This window comes from Octodon degus, unplaced genomic scaffold (genome assembly GCF_000260255.1).
Source record: "Octodon degus isolate 3935 unplaced genomic scaffold, OctDeg1.0 scaffold00054, whole genome shotgun sequence".
Lineage (NCBI taxonomy): Eukaryota > Metazoa > Chordata > Mammalia > Rodentia > Octodontidae > Octodon > Octodon degus.
Genome location: NW_004524630.1, coordinates 12,719,293 through 12,731,547, shown reverse-complemented (window position 1 = coordinate 12,731,547; position 12,255 = coordinate 12,719,293). Strand labels below are relative to the sequence as shown.

General features: G+C 44.0%; 1 protein-coding gene across 3 annotated transcripts in view; it reads left to right on the top strand.

Moving 5' to 3' along the window:
- Positions 1-11,739, top strand: part of Ccdc77 (coiled-coil domain containing 77) — a 71,055-nt gene extending 59,316 nt beyond the window's left edge. For all 3 annotated transcript variants that reach the window (XM_023717722.1, XM_023717723.1, XM_023717724.1), the window contains 5 exons: positions 889-1,037; positions 7,733-7,952; positions 9,718-9,843; positions 9,939-10,091; positions 11,212-11,739. In XM_023717722.1, the coding sequence (XP_023573490.1) occupies positions 889-1,037; positions 7,733-7,952; positions 9,718-9,843; positions 9,939-10,091; positions 11,212-11,358 (795 nt within the window). In that variant the 3' untranslated portion in view covers positions 11,359-11,739. The remainder of the gene's footprint in view (positions 1-888; positions 1,038-7,732; positions 7,953-9,717; positions 9,844-9,938; positions 10,092-11,211) is intronic.
- Positions 11,740-12,255: the final 516 nt, after the last annotated feature.

The following is a 12,255-nucleotide window of genomic DNA, read 5'->3' as shown; positions in this document are numbered from 1 at the left end:
TCTACAGGGTGTTCAGGGTCTCACTATTAGATTGGACTCGCAGTGATTCTCCTGTTTATAGCCTCCCAAGTGCTGAGATTACAGGTGTGTGCCACCATGCCCAGTCTCAATTGCCTTCTTCGCACACCCCGGGGGTGGGGCCAGCATGGCAGGCCTGGGAATTGAACCCCAGCTCCTGCATGTGCTTGCAGGTGCTTTAATTTGCTAAGCTATTTAGCCAGCCCCGCAACCTGGCATTTGTATACCATTTGGAACCATGATTTTTTTATTGAGTTGCTCTGGTTTGAGTCGGGGCCCTTGATGTATATGACAATTTCTACTTTTGGCCAGTTATTTCCATGTTGTCCTGATAACCTCAGAGCAGAAAATAGCACTGTGTTCATTTTGCTGTAACCTGAGTCATTCTTTTTCTGTGTAAGCAGCACATCTTAAAAGTCCTAATAGTCCTAATGGCAAGAATCAGAGGGTCAGGAAAGCCAGGTTTTGTCACTTTCCCATATGATACAGATGTGAGCTTAGTGTGGACAAAGAATCTGCTCTTGTGTTGCCCAAACCCATGTATAAGACACTAAGCCAGGCATGGTGGCACATGCCTATAAGGCTGAGGCAGGAGGATTGCTGTGAGTTCGAGTCTAGCCTGGGCTACATAGTGGGTTCAAGGCCAGCCTGAACTGCATAGTGAGACCCTGTGTCAAAAACAAACAAACAAGCAAACAAACAAAGACATTAAATAGGAGAATTAGAGCAGAGTTTTTTTGTTGTTTGTTTTGTTGCTGAGTTTTTGGTTTTGGGCATTGTTTTTGTTTGCTATTTCCTGCGAAGTGCTCACTTCTAAGGAGGTGAAGTCGGTGGAAGCAGGGCAGCTGTCTCACCTGTTGGCCTGTCTAGGTGGAAGCACTGCAGGCACAGCTGGAAGAGCAGACCAGGCTCTCCAGAGAGCAAGTCGAAGGGCTCATGGAGGACAGGCGTGTTCGCATTGAGGAAATACAAGTTCAGCACCAGAGAAATCAGGACAGAGTCAAAGAGCTAACCAAAAGGTGAGTGTTTGGTTTTTCGGAATGGCTTTAAAATTAATAATTCTCAGGCTGGAGGTGTGGCTCAGGGGCAACATGTGCAAGGCCCTGGGTTCCATTCCCCATGCTACAAAAAGAAAAAAGAGTTCTGTACTGCAGCAACAGGGGAGTGTAGAAAAGGGACCTTGAAAAGCTTGTCTTCTTCAGACTTTGCTGCCTCCAGGGAGGTGAATGTTCAGGCTTTTCCAGGCTTACTTTTAATCAGTTCTCTTAATTCTGTCAAAGGACTAGTAAATATTACATATGATCCTTATAACCCATTTTAGCTTTATTTGAATGATTGAGAAATGTTCTTTTATCCACCAGCAGTATTTTACTCAGTATAATAAGACCTTTCATTTGGCCCTTCATAATTTTATACCTGTTTAAAAAATATTGCATGCTGGGCATGGTGCATGCACCTACAGTCCCAGCTACCTTTGAGGCTGAGGCAGGATTGCTTGAGCTCTGGAGTTTGAGGCCAGCTTAGCAACATAACAGGACTGAATCTAAAAGAAAAAGTACACAATGCAGTCTGAGTATTCAACATTTTGCTATTTATTTATTTATTTATTTATTTATTTGGTACAGGGTCTCACTACGCAGCTCAGACTCAGTGATCTTCCTGTCTCAGCCGCCCCAGAGCTGGGAGTACCGGTGTGCGCCACCAAACCCAGTTTCTGTGGCCAGCATGGCACACCTGGGGTTCCAGGGCTGGCATGACTTGTGGTACCAGGCGTCAAACACAGGACGTTGCACTTGCCAGGCAGGCACTTAGACCACTAAGCTATCTCCCCAGCCCCTTATTTTTTATTTTTATTTGTGAGCATTTTTATTTCTTACCTGCTTGTCTTTCCTTGCATTTCCGCAGTATCATTTCACACACACACACACACACACACACACACACATACACACACTTTCACCAAAACAAGTCTTTGCCAAGATCATCATTGACTTCTTGGTTTCTAAGACTAGTTTATTTAGTATCTTTCTGTATATTCAGCATCACTGCTCACCTCATTGAAATGCGCCCCCTCTAATTTCTGCAGCACTGTGTGTCCTGGTTCTTCAACCTTCTCTCGCCATCCTGACCCTTTTGTTTGGTCCCAGTGGCCAGACCTGTGCCATGCAGATGCCCTCCACTGAGTGGTTGGACACCTTAAATGCGCCATTACTGAAGCCAAATTTCCTGTCTCTTCCTTCCCCTTGTTTCTGTGTGTTCTGTAGCCCTTATCACTACCTCATATTAGTTCTTGCCTTAATGGTTATCAACTGCTAAAACATGTGATTGCTTCCCACTTACAATAAAGCCCTAACTCTTCAGCATGAATTCTTAGGGACTTCATCATCTTATCACAAGATGATTGACAAATTAATCTTTGAGCCTCCACTCCTCCCCTATTGCTTTTATTACTTTGAGCTTCAGCCAGATAATAACTGGTACTTGTGGAGCACTTGTTTTGTAGCAGGCACCTTGATAAACAGTGTGATCCCTTCTCTGAATACTTATCCAAAATGAAAATAACTAAATGAAACAAGAAACCAAAGACTTCCATAGCCCAAATAAATTCTTCACATCCACATCCCCATAATGATTGGTGAGCCTTTCTGGTGACACCTAGCTCCATGTAGTGTAATTATGTCTGTTTCCCCGGCTCTTGCTTTTCATGTGACATTTGCCTTGCCCTGCATGCACAATAGTCAGACTACAAATACATGTTGAATATTTGATGATGCTTATCAAATTGTACTATTGATTTTCTGCATTAAACATCTTAAATTTTAAAGATTTTCTCTCTCGTATTTTTATTGTAGGGATCAAGTCCAGAGCTTCACACATGTTAGCCAAGAGCTCTACCACCAAGCTATACCCCTAGCCTATAATTTGTAATTTTATATGTTTATGCAATTTTTATTTTTGTCTCTTAGAGACAGGGTCTCACCATGCAGTTCAGTCTGGCCTTAAGCTCGCTTTATAGCTCAAGATGGTCTTGAACTTGCAACAATCCTCCTGCCTCGGCCTCCTGAGTGCTGAGATTACAGGTGTGCACCATGCCTGGCTTGTTTCTATTTCACCCTACTTCTGCATCAGCTGCATATCTGAGTACACAAGGCCTTTCTTCCATTAATAGATCATCTTAAGTTTATTGAGTTATTTGAAATCTTAGGCTAGGCCTGCAAGCAGGCACAAGGGCCAGGGTTCGATCCCTAGGCCTGCTGTGCTGGCCCTGCCCCTGGAGGCTCACTGAGATGGCAATTGAGACTGGGATGTGGTGTTGCATGCCTGTAATCCTAGCACTGGGGAGGCTGTAAACAAGAGAATCACTACAAATCCAATCTAATAGTGAGACCCTGAGCACCCTGTAGACCCTTTCCCTAAAATACAGTAGGAAAAAAAAAAAGAAATCTTAGGCCAGTTGCGTGAACCTATGGCACACTGCAGTAGGCTATTTGTATCACTGAAGGCTCCAGAAGGTTCTCCATCTTGTCCTAGACCATCAGTGACTGTCCTCTTGGTGTTAACTTTCAAGTCACTTGTACATCAGACCATACTTTATCTGTTTTGAGGAAAGAACATAATATAACATAGAATAAAATGACTCCTTGAAAGCAAGAGAAATCTTGTGCTAACTGATTCAGCCTCTTCCTTCTTTGTATGCGCACATAAACACAGCTGAATAAATACATCCGTGTTCACTTGGGACATCTGCTGTACCCCGTGCCTGACACAGTGCTATCACTTTCCACTTATCTGTGTATCCTATTACTAATGAAAAGAACTAAGCGAATCACACATTTGTTCAGTGGAAAACTATAGCCATTGCTTCGTGGTATTTAATACTCTTGCAGGCAGTTAGATCATTCAATATAATAGCTTTCTTTTCTAAGTGTTGTTGTTAAACTAATGAGCTGCTGGCTTCTAGGAATATTCTGTTTCAAAGATACAGACATCATTTGTCTATTCCTAAATTTCAAACATAGTCATTATGTGTATGGCTTGTGCATGTCCTGTAGTTGATACTGTCCTCGACAATCATGAAAGTGGGACAAAAAAATATAATAAATAGGTTATGTCCATTTACCTCACCTGGGAAAACATGTTAGACATAGAACGTCTCACGTGGTGTATAAGCAAGTATAAAGCTGGATTGTCAATTTAGGGTCAGCCAGAGAAGATTAGTAGTACGCTTCTGGGTATGTCTGGGTAGGTTATAAAGACATGGGCTTGGGTGGTGTATCTGGCCCCCGACCCCTTTCTTTCTGGCACTGCCCCTGGCTGGCATCCTGGCCACTGTGAAGCGGGCAGCTTTGCCCTTCCATCCCCTTCCACCATGATGATTCTGCCGTGGAGCCAGCTGCCCTGGGATGGAATCATCTGAAATCGAGAGCCCAATAAGCCATTTCCTCTCTTAGATTGATGGTATCAAATGTTTTGTCCCAGCAACAGAAACACTAAACAATATCAAAAATTGAGGCTGGAAAAGTGTGGTTATTGCCTTGATCTTACCTGACCATGTGCTTCAGAAGCCTTTAGGACTAGTTACAGGAAAACTTTGGGAAGCTTTGGCATTGAGGGCTAGAGAAGCCCTAGGATACTGTAAGCAGATCTTCTGGTTGGAGCTCAGAACTCTAGGATGCTATCCAAGCATAGTGGTACACACCAATAATCCCAGCACTTGAGGGGCTGAAGCAAGAGAATTGCTGTGAGTTAAAGGCCAGCCTCGGCTACAAAGTGAGTTTAAGGCCAGCCTGAATCGCATAGTGAAACCCTGTCTCAAGAAGAAAAAAAAAGTCTAGAATGCTGTTAGGAATATGGACAGTAAAGACTAAGGTAAGGTTTTAGTTGAGAAGAAGGATTTTATTGGGAATATGACTAGAAGCCCTGTGTGTTTCATTTGGCAAAAAATTATCTACACCTTACCATTGCCCTAAAACTTTGTGTGAGGCTCACTTTCAGTGTGGTATACTCTCCGGCCTGGTAGCACAAGCTTTTAATCCAGTCTGAAGAGCTGAATAGGACAATTGCAAGTTCAAGTCCTACTTGGGCAGTTTAGCAAGACCCTGTCTTTAAAAAAAAAAAAAAAAATGGAGGAAAATGCTGGGGAGACACATAAGTGTGAAGGCCCTTGGTTCAATCCCTGCTCAAGAGAGACCTTGTAGGGAATTGGTGTCCCAGGATTCATTTCATTGTGCTCAGCCATCTAGATACTCAGAGGCCACTGTAGTCGTGGTCCGAGGGGGCCTAGTTACTACTAGAGCTGGTGGCAGACCTTGAAGTTGTCCACATAATAGTGACTCTTCAGGCATGCAGAATGTGAGTTGTGGGGTCAAAGAGGTCTCCATTCAGATTTCAAAGGAAGACTTGGGAGGCCAGGCAATGTGCATCTGAGAGGAGGACGCCTGAAGCTGTAGGGATAAAGCGGAAGGTACAGCAAAGACCTCAGGAACTCATGTCAGGAACATGGAAAGTTGACCACGCCACAGACAGCAAGTAGAGCCAGCCCAGGAAAGAGACCACGTAGGCAGAAGCCAGCAAGGCCATCAAGGGCAGACTACTCAAGCCTGCTGGCACTTGTATCTTAGCAGCATGCGCTGTGGGTACCAGACATAGAACTGTCAGATTTAACGTTTGCTTTATTCAGTTCAGGTCTTGCTTTGGTTCTATTCTTTAACTTTTCCTCCCCTTTGACGTGGTAATATTTACTATTGTATATTGGCAATACAAAACTTACATTTTGAATTTTTAGGGATTTAGAGCTACGAGTTTCCCTTGAGTCTCAGAGGAGTTTTTAGACTTGGATTTTTTTTCTTTAAATGTATTTGGTACAGTGTCTCACTGTGCAGCTCAGTCTCATAGTGATCTTCCTGTTTTCAGCCTCCCAAGTACTGGGATTGCATGCATCCGCCACCATGCCCGGTGGCCAGCTCAGCATGCCTGGGGGTGGGGCTAGCACGGCATGTGGTGCCAGGGATCAAACCCTGGTCCCTGCTCTTGTCTAAGCAGGCACTTAGTCTGCTGAGCTATCTCATCAGCCCTGGACTTGGACTTTTGAACAATGCTGGAACTGTTAAGACTTTGGGGATGGCATTAGTGCAGTCTGGCTTATATGTGGGACAGTTAAATCACGTAAAGCAGAATTATGACCTGTATTTATTTTTGGTTGTATGTGGGACAGTTATATTGTGACCTGTTTATTTCGTGATTAAATGTAATTTAAAGAGATATATTTGAGTATCAAGTTGACAAGGGGTGTAATGTGACAGTTAACCTTGATTGTAAAAGTTAATTGGCTTCAGGCAGGCATAGTGGTGCATCCCTAAAATCCCAGCACTTGGAAGGTGGAGGCAAGGGACTGCTCTTCATTCCAGGCCAATGTGGGCCACATAGTGAGTTCAAGTTCAGCCTGAACTACTCAGCAAGACCGAGTCTTAAAAAACAACAAACAAAAATGACTTGAGAGCTGCTCAGACAAGAAAAGCAGCCTGCGGTGTATTTGGATGGACCATGGAGGTGGGACCCTGGCCGCTGGGTCTGCCCCCCAGCCTGTTCCTCATGGGTACTGCTCTGCTTCCTGGCCACCGTGACATGAACAGCTTTGCCTCACCGTATCCTTCCACCATAATGTTCCTGCCGTAGAACAGCTGACCATGGAGTGAGTCCTCTGGAACCATGGACCAAATAAGCCATTTCTTCCTTTAGGTTGTGGGTCTCAGTGACAGAAACTGGATACCTAAGACAAGGTGTCTGTTAAACTTGCAAGGAATTTTAGAGAATCGAGAAATTAAAATAGCCTAAAAGTATTGAGATAGTCTCAGTCCAGAGAAACAAAGATTTTGATACAAGGCTGTCATCCTTGAGCACAGTGTGAACAAAAGCAGAGCTAGCTTTGATACTTTGGAATTTCTATTAACACTTACTCAGAACATCATTCCTGGGAATGGTACGTACTTAGCAGGCTACATATAAATCTTTCTGTCACCCTTCTAATCCTGTAACCTCAGATTGGTACACAGGGAAGGCCAGTCTGAACAAGGCAGCATGCGTGGATGCATCCTACTTGGCCTAGTAAATCACATAAGATTGCCAGTGAGCAGACCACTAAAACTTCTGATATTTTACAGAATTCTTTTTTTTTTTTTAATTTTATTTTATTTATTTATTTATGTGTGTGTGTGTGTGTGTGTGTGTGTGTGTGTGTGTGGCCAGCTCAGCCCACCAGGGGGCGGGGCTGGCTGGCATGTGGTGCTGGGGGATCGAACCGTGGTCCCTGTGCTTTGCTAAGCTTGTTCTAAGTAGGTGCTTTAGACCACTGAGCCATCTCACCAGCCCCCAGAATTCTTATATTGTTCTTTTTTTTCTTATATTGTTCTAGTCTGTCTTTCTGTCTGTTTTGGTGGTACTAGGGATTGAACCCAGGGCCTTTACACTGAGCTACAGGCTCAGTCCTTTTTATTTTTTACTTGGGGACAGAGTCTTGTTAGGTCACTATATTGTTCAGGCTGGGTTTGAATTAACAGTCCTCCTACTTCCGCCTCCCAGAGTGCTGGGGTTACAGGCATGTACCCCCCACCGACTGTTGTTCAATTTTAAAAAAACCTGTATCTTCTCTTATGGAAGAACTGTATTGCAGATGTGCCTTGGGAGAATTCTCATGTCTGTATCCGCCTTTTTGTAGTCTCCATCATACCCAAGAACTACTGTATGAGAGCACCAAAGACTTTTTGCAACTGAAATTTGAAAACCAAAATAAAGAAAAGTCATGGATGCTGGAGAAGGATCATCTGATGGCAGAGATCAAGCAGTACAGGGTGCAGTATAAGAAGAAAGAAGATAAAGGTGGGAAAGTCTTCCCAGTTGCACGCGACGGGCATCATGCTCAAAATGAGTATATTAAGGTAGTGTCCTTATGTATTATAGAAATGGCTTATTTTTCTGGAAGAGTTGAAAGAACTCAGAGAATTCCAAAAGATGTATGGATCGTCATGTAAGATCCATTCAGTCCGGGAAGCTGGGATAGCAGCAGCCTCATGAAATAGGTCTCAAACAGTCACTGACATTATGGTGTTGGGAAACTTGAAATACTTGACTGTTGATTGGTTGTCCCTTCACCAGATAGTCCGGGCTGTGGGATTGCAGCCATGTGTACATTAGACAGGGCCTCTGCTTGATGTGTTCACATTTTAATGAGTGAGGAAAAAAGCAGGAGCATGAACAAATAACCAGGAAAACCACAGACTATAAAAAATTATATCTGATGACTAGGCTGGGTGGTAGATAGCGCAGCAACATAAGCATTTGCCTGGCAAGCGTAAGGTCTCAAGTTTGGTTCCTGGTATGCGGGGAAAAAAGCAAAAAAAAAAAAAAATCAGAGGAATAAGAGGATTGTATAAAGACTGTATATAGTTGCTGAAGCCACTTGAAAAGGGTGCACAGAGACAGGGTCTTGCTGCATAGCCCAGATTGGCCTTAGACTCCTTACCTAGGTAGCCCAGGCTGGCCTCGACCTCACAGTGATCTCCTGCCTCAGCCTCCAAGTGCTGAGATTAGGGGTGGGCACCACCATTCACAGCTAAGGGATTCTTGTGTGCCCAGTGTTTCTGTGGAGACTTACAACGTGGGACTAAGCTGCCATATTGACCTGGGGGAAGGCATTTCTAACAGGAGAAGCAAAGTTAAAAGGCTTGAGCTTACCCAAGGAGAAGGAAGGCTGTCCCGTAGTATACCCACTAAGGGGAAGTGAAGTGTATGAGGCATGAAGCATGGGCGCACCAATCAGAAGGGTTCCACACACATGCTTAGGACCATAAACCTATTTACGAACATTGTGTCTTCAAAGGATTGTGTAGAAGGACAAAACATCCGATTTAAGAATGTTTGTAGCCAGGCATGGTGGCACTGGAGAGGTTGAGGCAGGAAAATTGCTATGAATTCAAGGCCAGCCTGGGCTACCCAGTGAGTTCAAGGCCAGCCTGAATTACATGGCAAAACCCTATCTCAAAAAAACTAAAGTTGGCGGCCAGGGAGATGGCTCAGTAGAATAAGAGCTTGCCTGGCAAGCACAAGGGCCTGAGTTCAATCCCCAGTTTCACAAAAATAAATAAAAAAATAAAATAAAAAATAAAGTTGTTTGCAGTACTGGGCATTGAACCTGCGGGATCTACCACTGAGGTATATTCCCAACCTTTTTCATATTTTATGTTGAGATGCAGTCTTACTAAATTGCCCAGGCTGGGCTCAAACTTCCCATCTTCCTGCCCTAGCCTCCTAAGTCATACAACACTCTGATTTAATGGTTTTTGTTTTGATTTAGTTGGTTTGATTTTGGATTTTTGAGGGAGGGTCTCACTGTGTAGTTCAGAAAAACTATAATGGCAGAAGGGTGTGAAGAGGAGATCTGCCCGTTACATGGCAGCTAAGAAGCAGTGATGCTCCTGCCTCAGCCTCCCCAGTGCAGGGATTGTAGGCATCACCACCATACCGGGCTTTGATTTTTAAGAGTATCTTGGGGCTGGAGAGCTAGCTCAGAGGCATAAGCACCTACCTGGCAAGCACAAGGACCCGTAATCCTTTTATGTTTCTTTTCTTTCAATACCTAAGTGCTGTTTAAAAAACAAACTGTGAACTTGGGCATTAAAACTTCTCTGTCCTTTTGGCCTGCAGTCCTTGAAGGATAAGTTAGTACAAGAGAAGAAGCTGTCCAGCATGTACCAAGAGCAGTGCATCTCCTTAGAAGAAGAACTTGCCCGAATCCGGGAGGAGGAGGGAGTGCAGAGAGAGATCTTCAAGGTATGAAACTCTTTGCATTCATGATGGAGGCGGAAGTACGGACTGCTGGGAAATGCTTCCCTGCTTCATGAAAGCCTCCCTACCCCTGTATTTAGGGTCGTTCCAACAACATGGGGAAGCGTTTACAGATAATGACAAAACGCTACGAGGCCTTGGAGCACCGACGTAACTTGGAAGTAGAAGGCTTTAAGACAGATATTAAGGTTCTTCGACAGAAACTGAAGGACTTGGAGCAAATGCTGTACAAGGTAATTGCTGGTCTCCACACCTCAGGGAGAAAGGGTAGAAGTTTGGAAACATTGTCACAGGGCTCCTCTGAGGACAGATGGGCTATTTCCTGGGTGGTAGACTGACAGATGACCCTCACTGTGATCAGGTACCTGACATAAACAATTGAAAGCAAAAGAGATTTACTGGGGCTCATAGTTTCAGAGATTTCTGTGCGTGCTCAGTGGCACCAAGACCTAAAGGTCATAGCAGGAGGCTGTGGTGAAGGAGATCTGTTCTTCACATCACAACCAGGAAGCAGAGCAAGGGAGGCTAGAGAGGACAACATCAGGGACGCAATCCAGGGCCCAGAGTCATGTGCCCGTGGCTTCCCTCAGTCAGGTTCCACCTCCTACTTCTATCACCTCCCAAGAATGCCACCAAAGTGTGGGTTAATCACTGATGAAGTTAGTGCCCTTGTGATCCAGAGGCCCCTCAGCAGCCAGGCCTTCAACCCGGTGAGCCTTCCAGGGAAGACAGCGTCTCCAGACCATGACATCACCCTCAAGACTTGCCTGGTTGGGGTTTTTTTGTTTTTGTTTTTTGTCTTTTTGAGACAGGGTCTCACTATGTAATTCAGGCTGGCCTTGAACCCACTTTGTAGCCCAAGCTGGTTTCGAACTTGCAATAGTCCACCTTCCTCAGCCTTCCAAGTGCTGGGATTACAGGTGTGCACCTGCATGCCTGGCAAAGACTTGGCTTTTTAGAATCCAAATTGCCTCAGTACTAGAGGTTCAGCTAGCCATCCTCATTGCCTAAAGTCCACTGTATTGAATAAGGTGAAGAAGTGGAGGGACTTTCATCCTGCAGCAGATCTACCAATCATGTTTATACTGGTCTGTTCTTTTAACACAAGGTTAGTTATTGATCTTTACCTCAGAGTTCCTTTACTATAAAATGGGAAAGCAGAGTGTCTTGCCTTTTCTGCTTTAATTCTACGTTTTCTTTTAAGTTAGTCCCTAAATAAACCAAGGATTCAATTTATTGTATGTACTCAACATACCATTAAAAGGACCAGCTAGCATAGCCTGGTCTTGTGACAGATGTCTTTCCCCCAGCTTATGCCATAATCCTTTTCCTGTTGTTCTTTCAAATCTCTAGGCAACAATGAACGCTCAGGCAAACCAGGACCTTGCCATTTTGTGTGAGGTCCGCAACAGCAATAGGCGCACGCAAAAGATACAAGGAGAACTGAAGAACCTCAAGTCCAAAGTGTTCGGTCTGGAAAATGAACTTCGGTTCTGCTGATAGGGACTTCCGGAGAGGTTGTCAGTGGTCTGTGCCCTCAGGAGGGTGGACCTAAAATTGAATAGAGTAGTGGGGTCCATTTTTGTAAAGATAGAGTGAAAAATCAGAGTGCAAAGAAAGCCTTTCTTGCGCAGCCCTTTCCTCTGTAATTTTCACTCCTGTTAACCTTCCTGGAGTGAGGAGATGATCGCCTGCATTACTTTGAGTTTTCCTACATTATCTGTCCCATTTGTATTGACTGATTTTGTTTTTGCTTTCTTAAGAAGGCAGTTTTTGAGTTTTTTGCTATGATTTTTGGTTGAGTTGGAAGAACTTTTCCTACAGGATAAAGCTCTAAGGGCCAGGGAGATAGCTCAGTAGAATAAGTGCTTGCCTGACAAGTGCAGGGTACTGAGTTCAATCCCTGGTACCGCAAAAAAAAGAAAAAGAAAAAGAAAAGATAAGGCTCTTGAGGATGCTTCCTCCAGGCGGTGAAAGCCGCCTCAGGCCTGCGCTGAGTTACCACCAGATGGCGGTAGAGATCCTACTTGAACGCTTCGTCTGAAAAATAGAAGCGCTGCTGTGGCAGGAGGAGGTGAAGCTGAAATGATCCTGGTGTGAAAAAATTGACACTTTACAGATAACATTTTTTTTTAAATATTGTACTTAAAATTAACTACTAACTTCAATAAAATATATAGTTTAAAATAAGTTTTCTGTAATGTCTTCTTAAACCCGTATCTGCCTTGTTAATGACATTTCTCACATTAATTCATTGTTCCTTAGTCCCTACAGTTTTCTGTAACTGTATGTCATAGTGACTCCTTTGACATCACGTGGTGTTGGAGGGTGTCTTACTTTTCTCACTGCTGAGACAGAATACCCTACAGCCAGAGTTAAAGGGGTGAAAGGTTATTT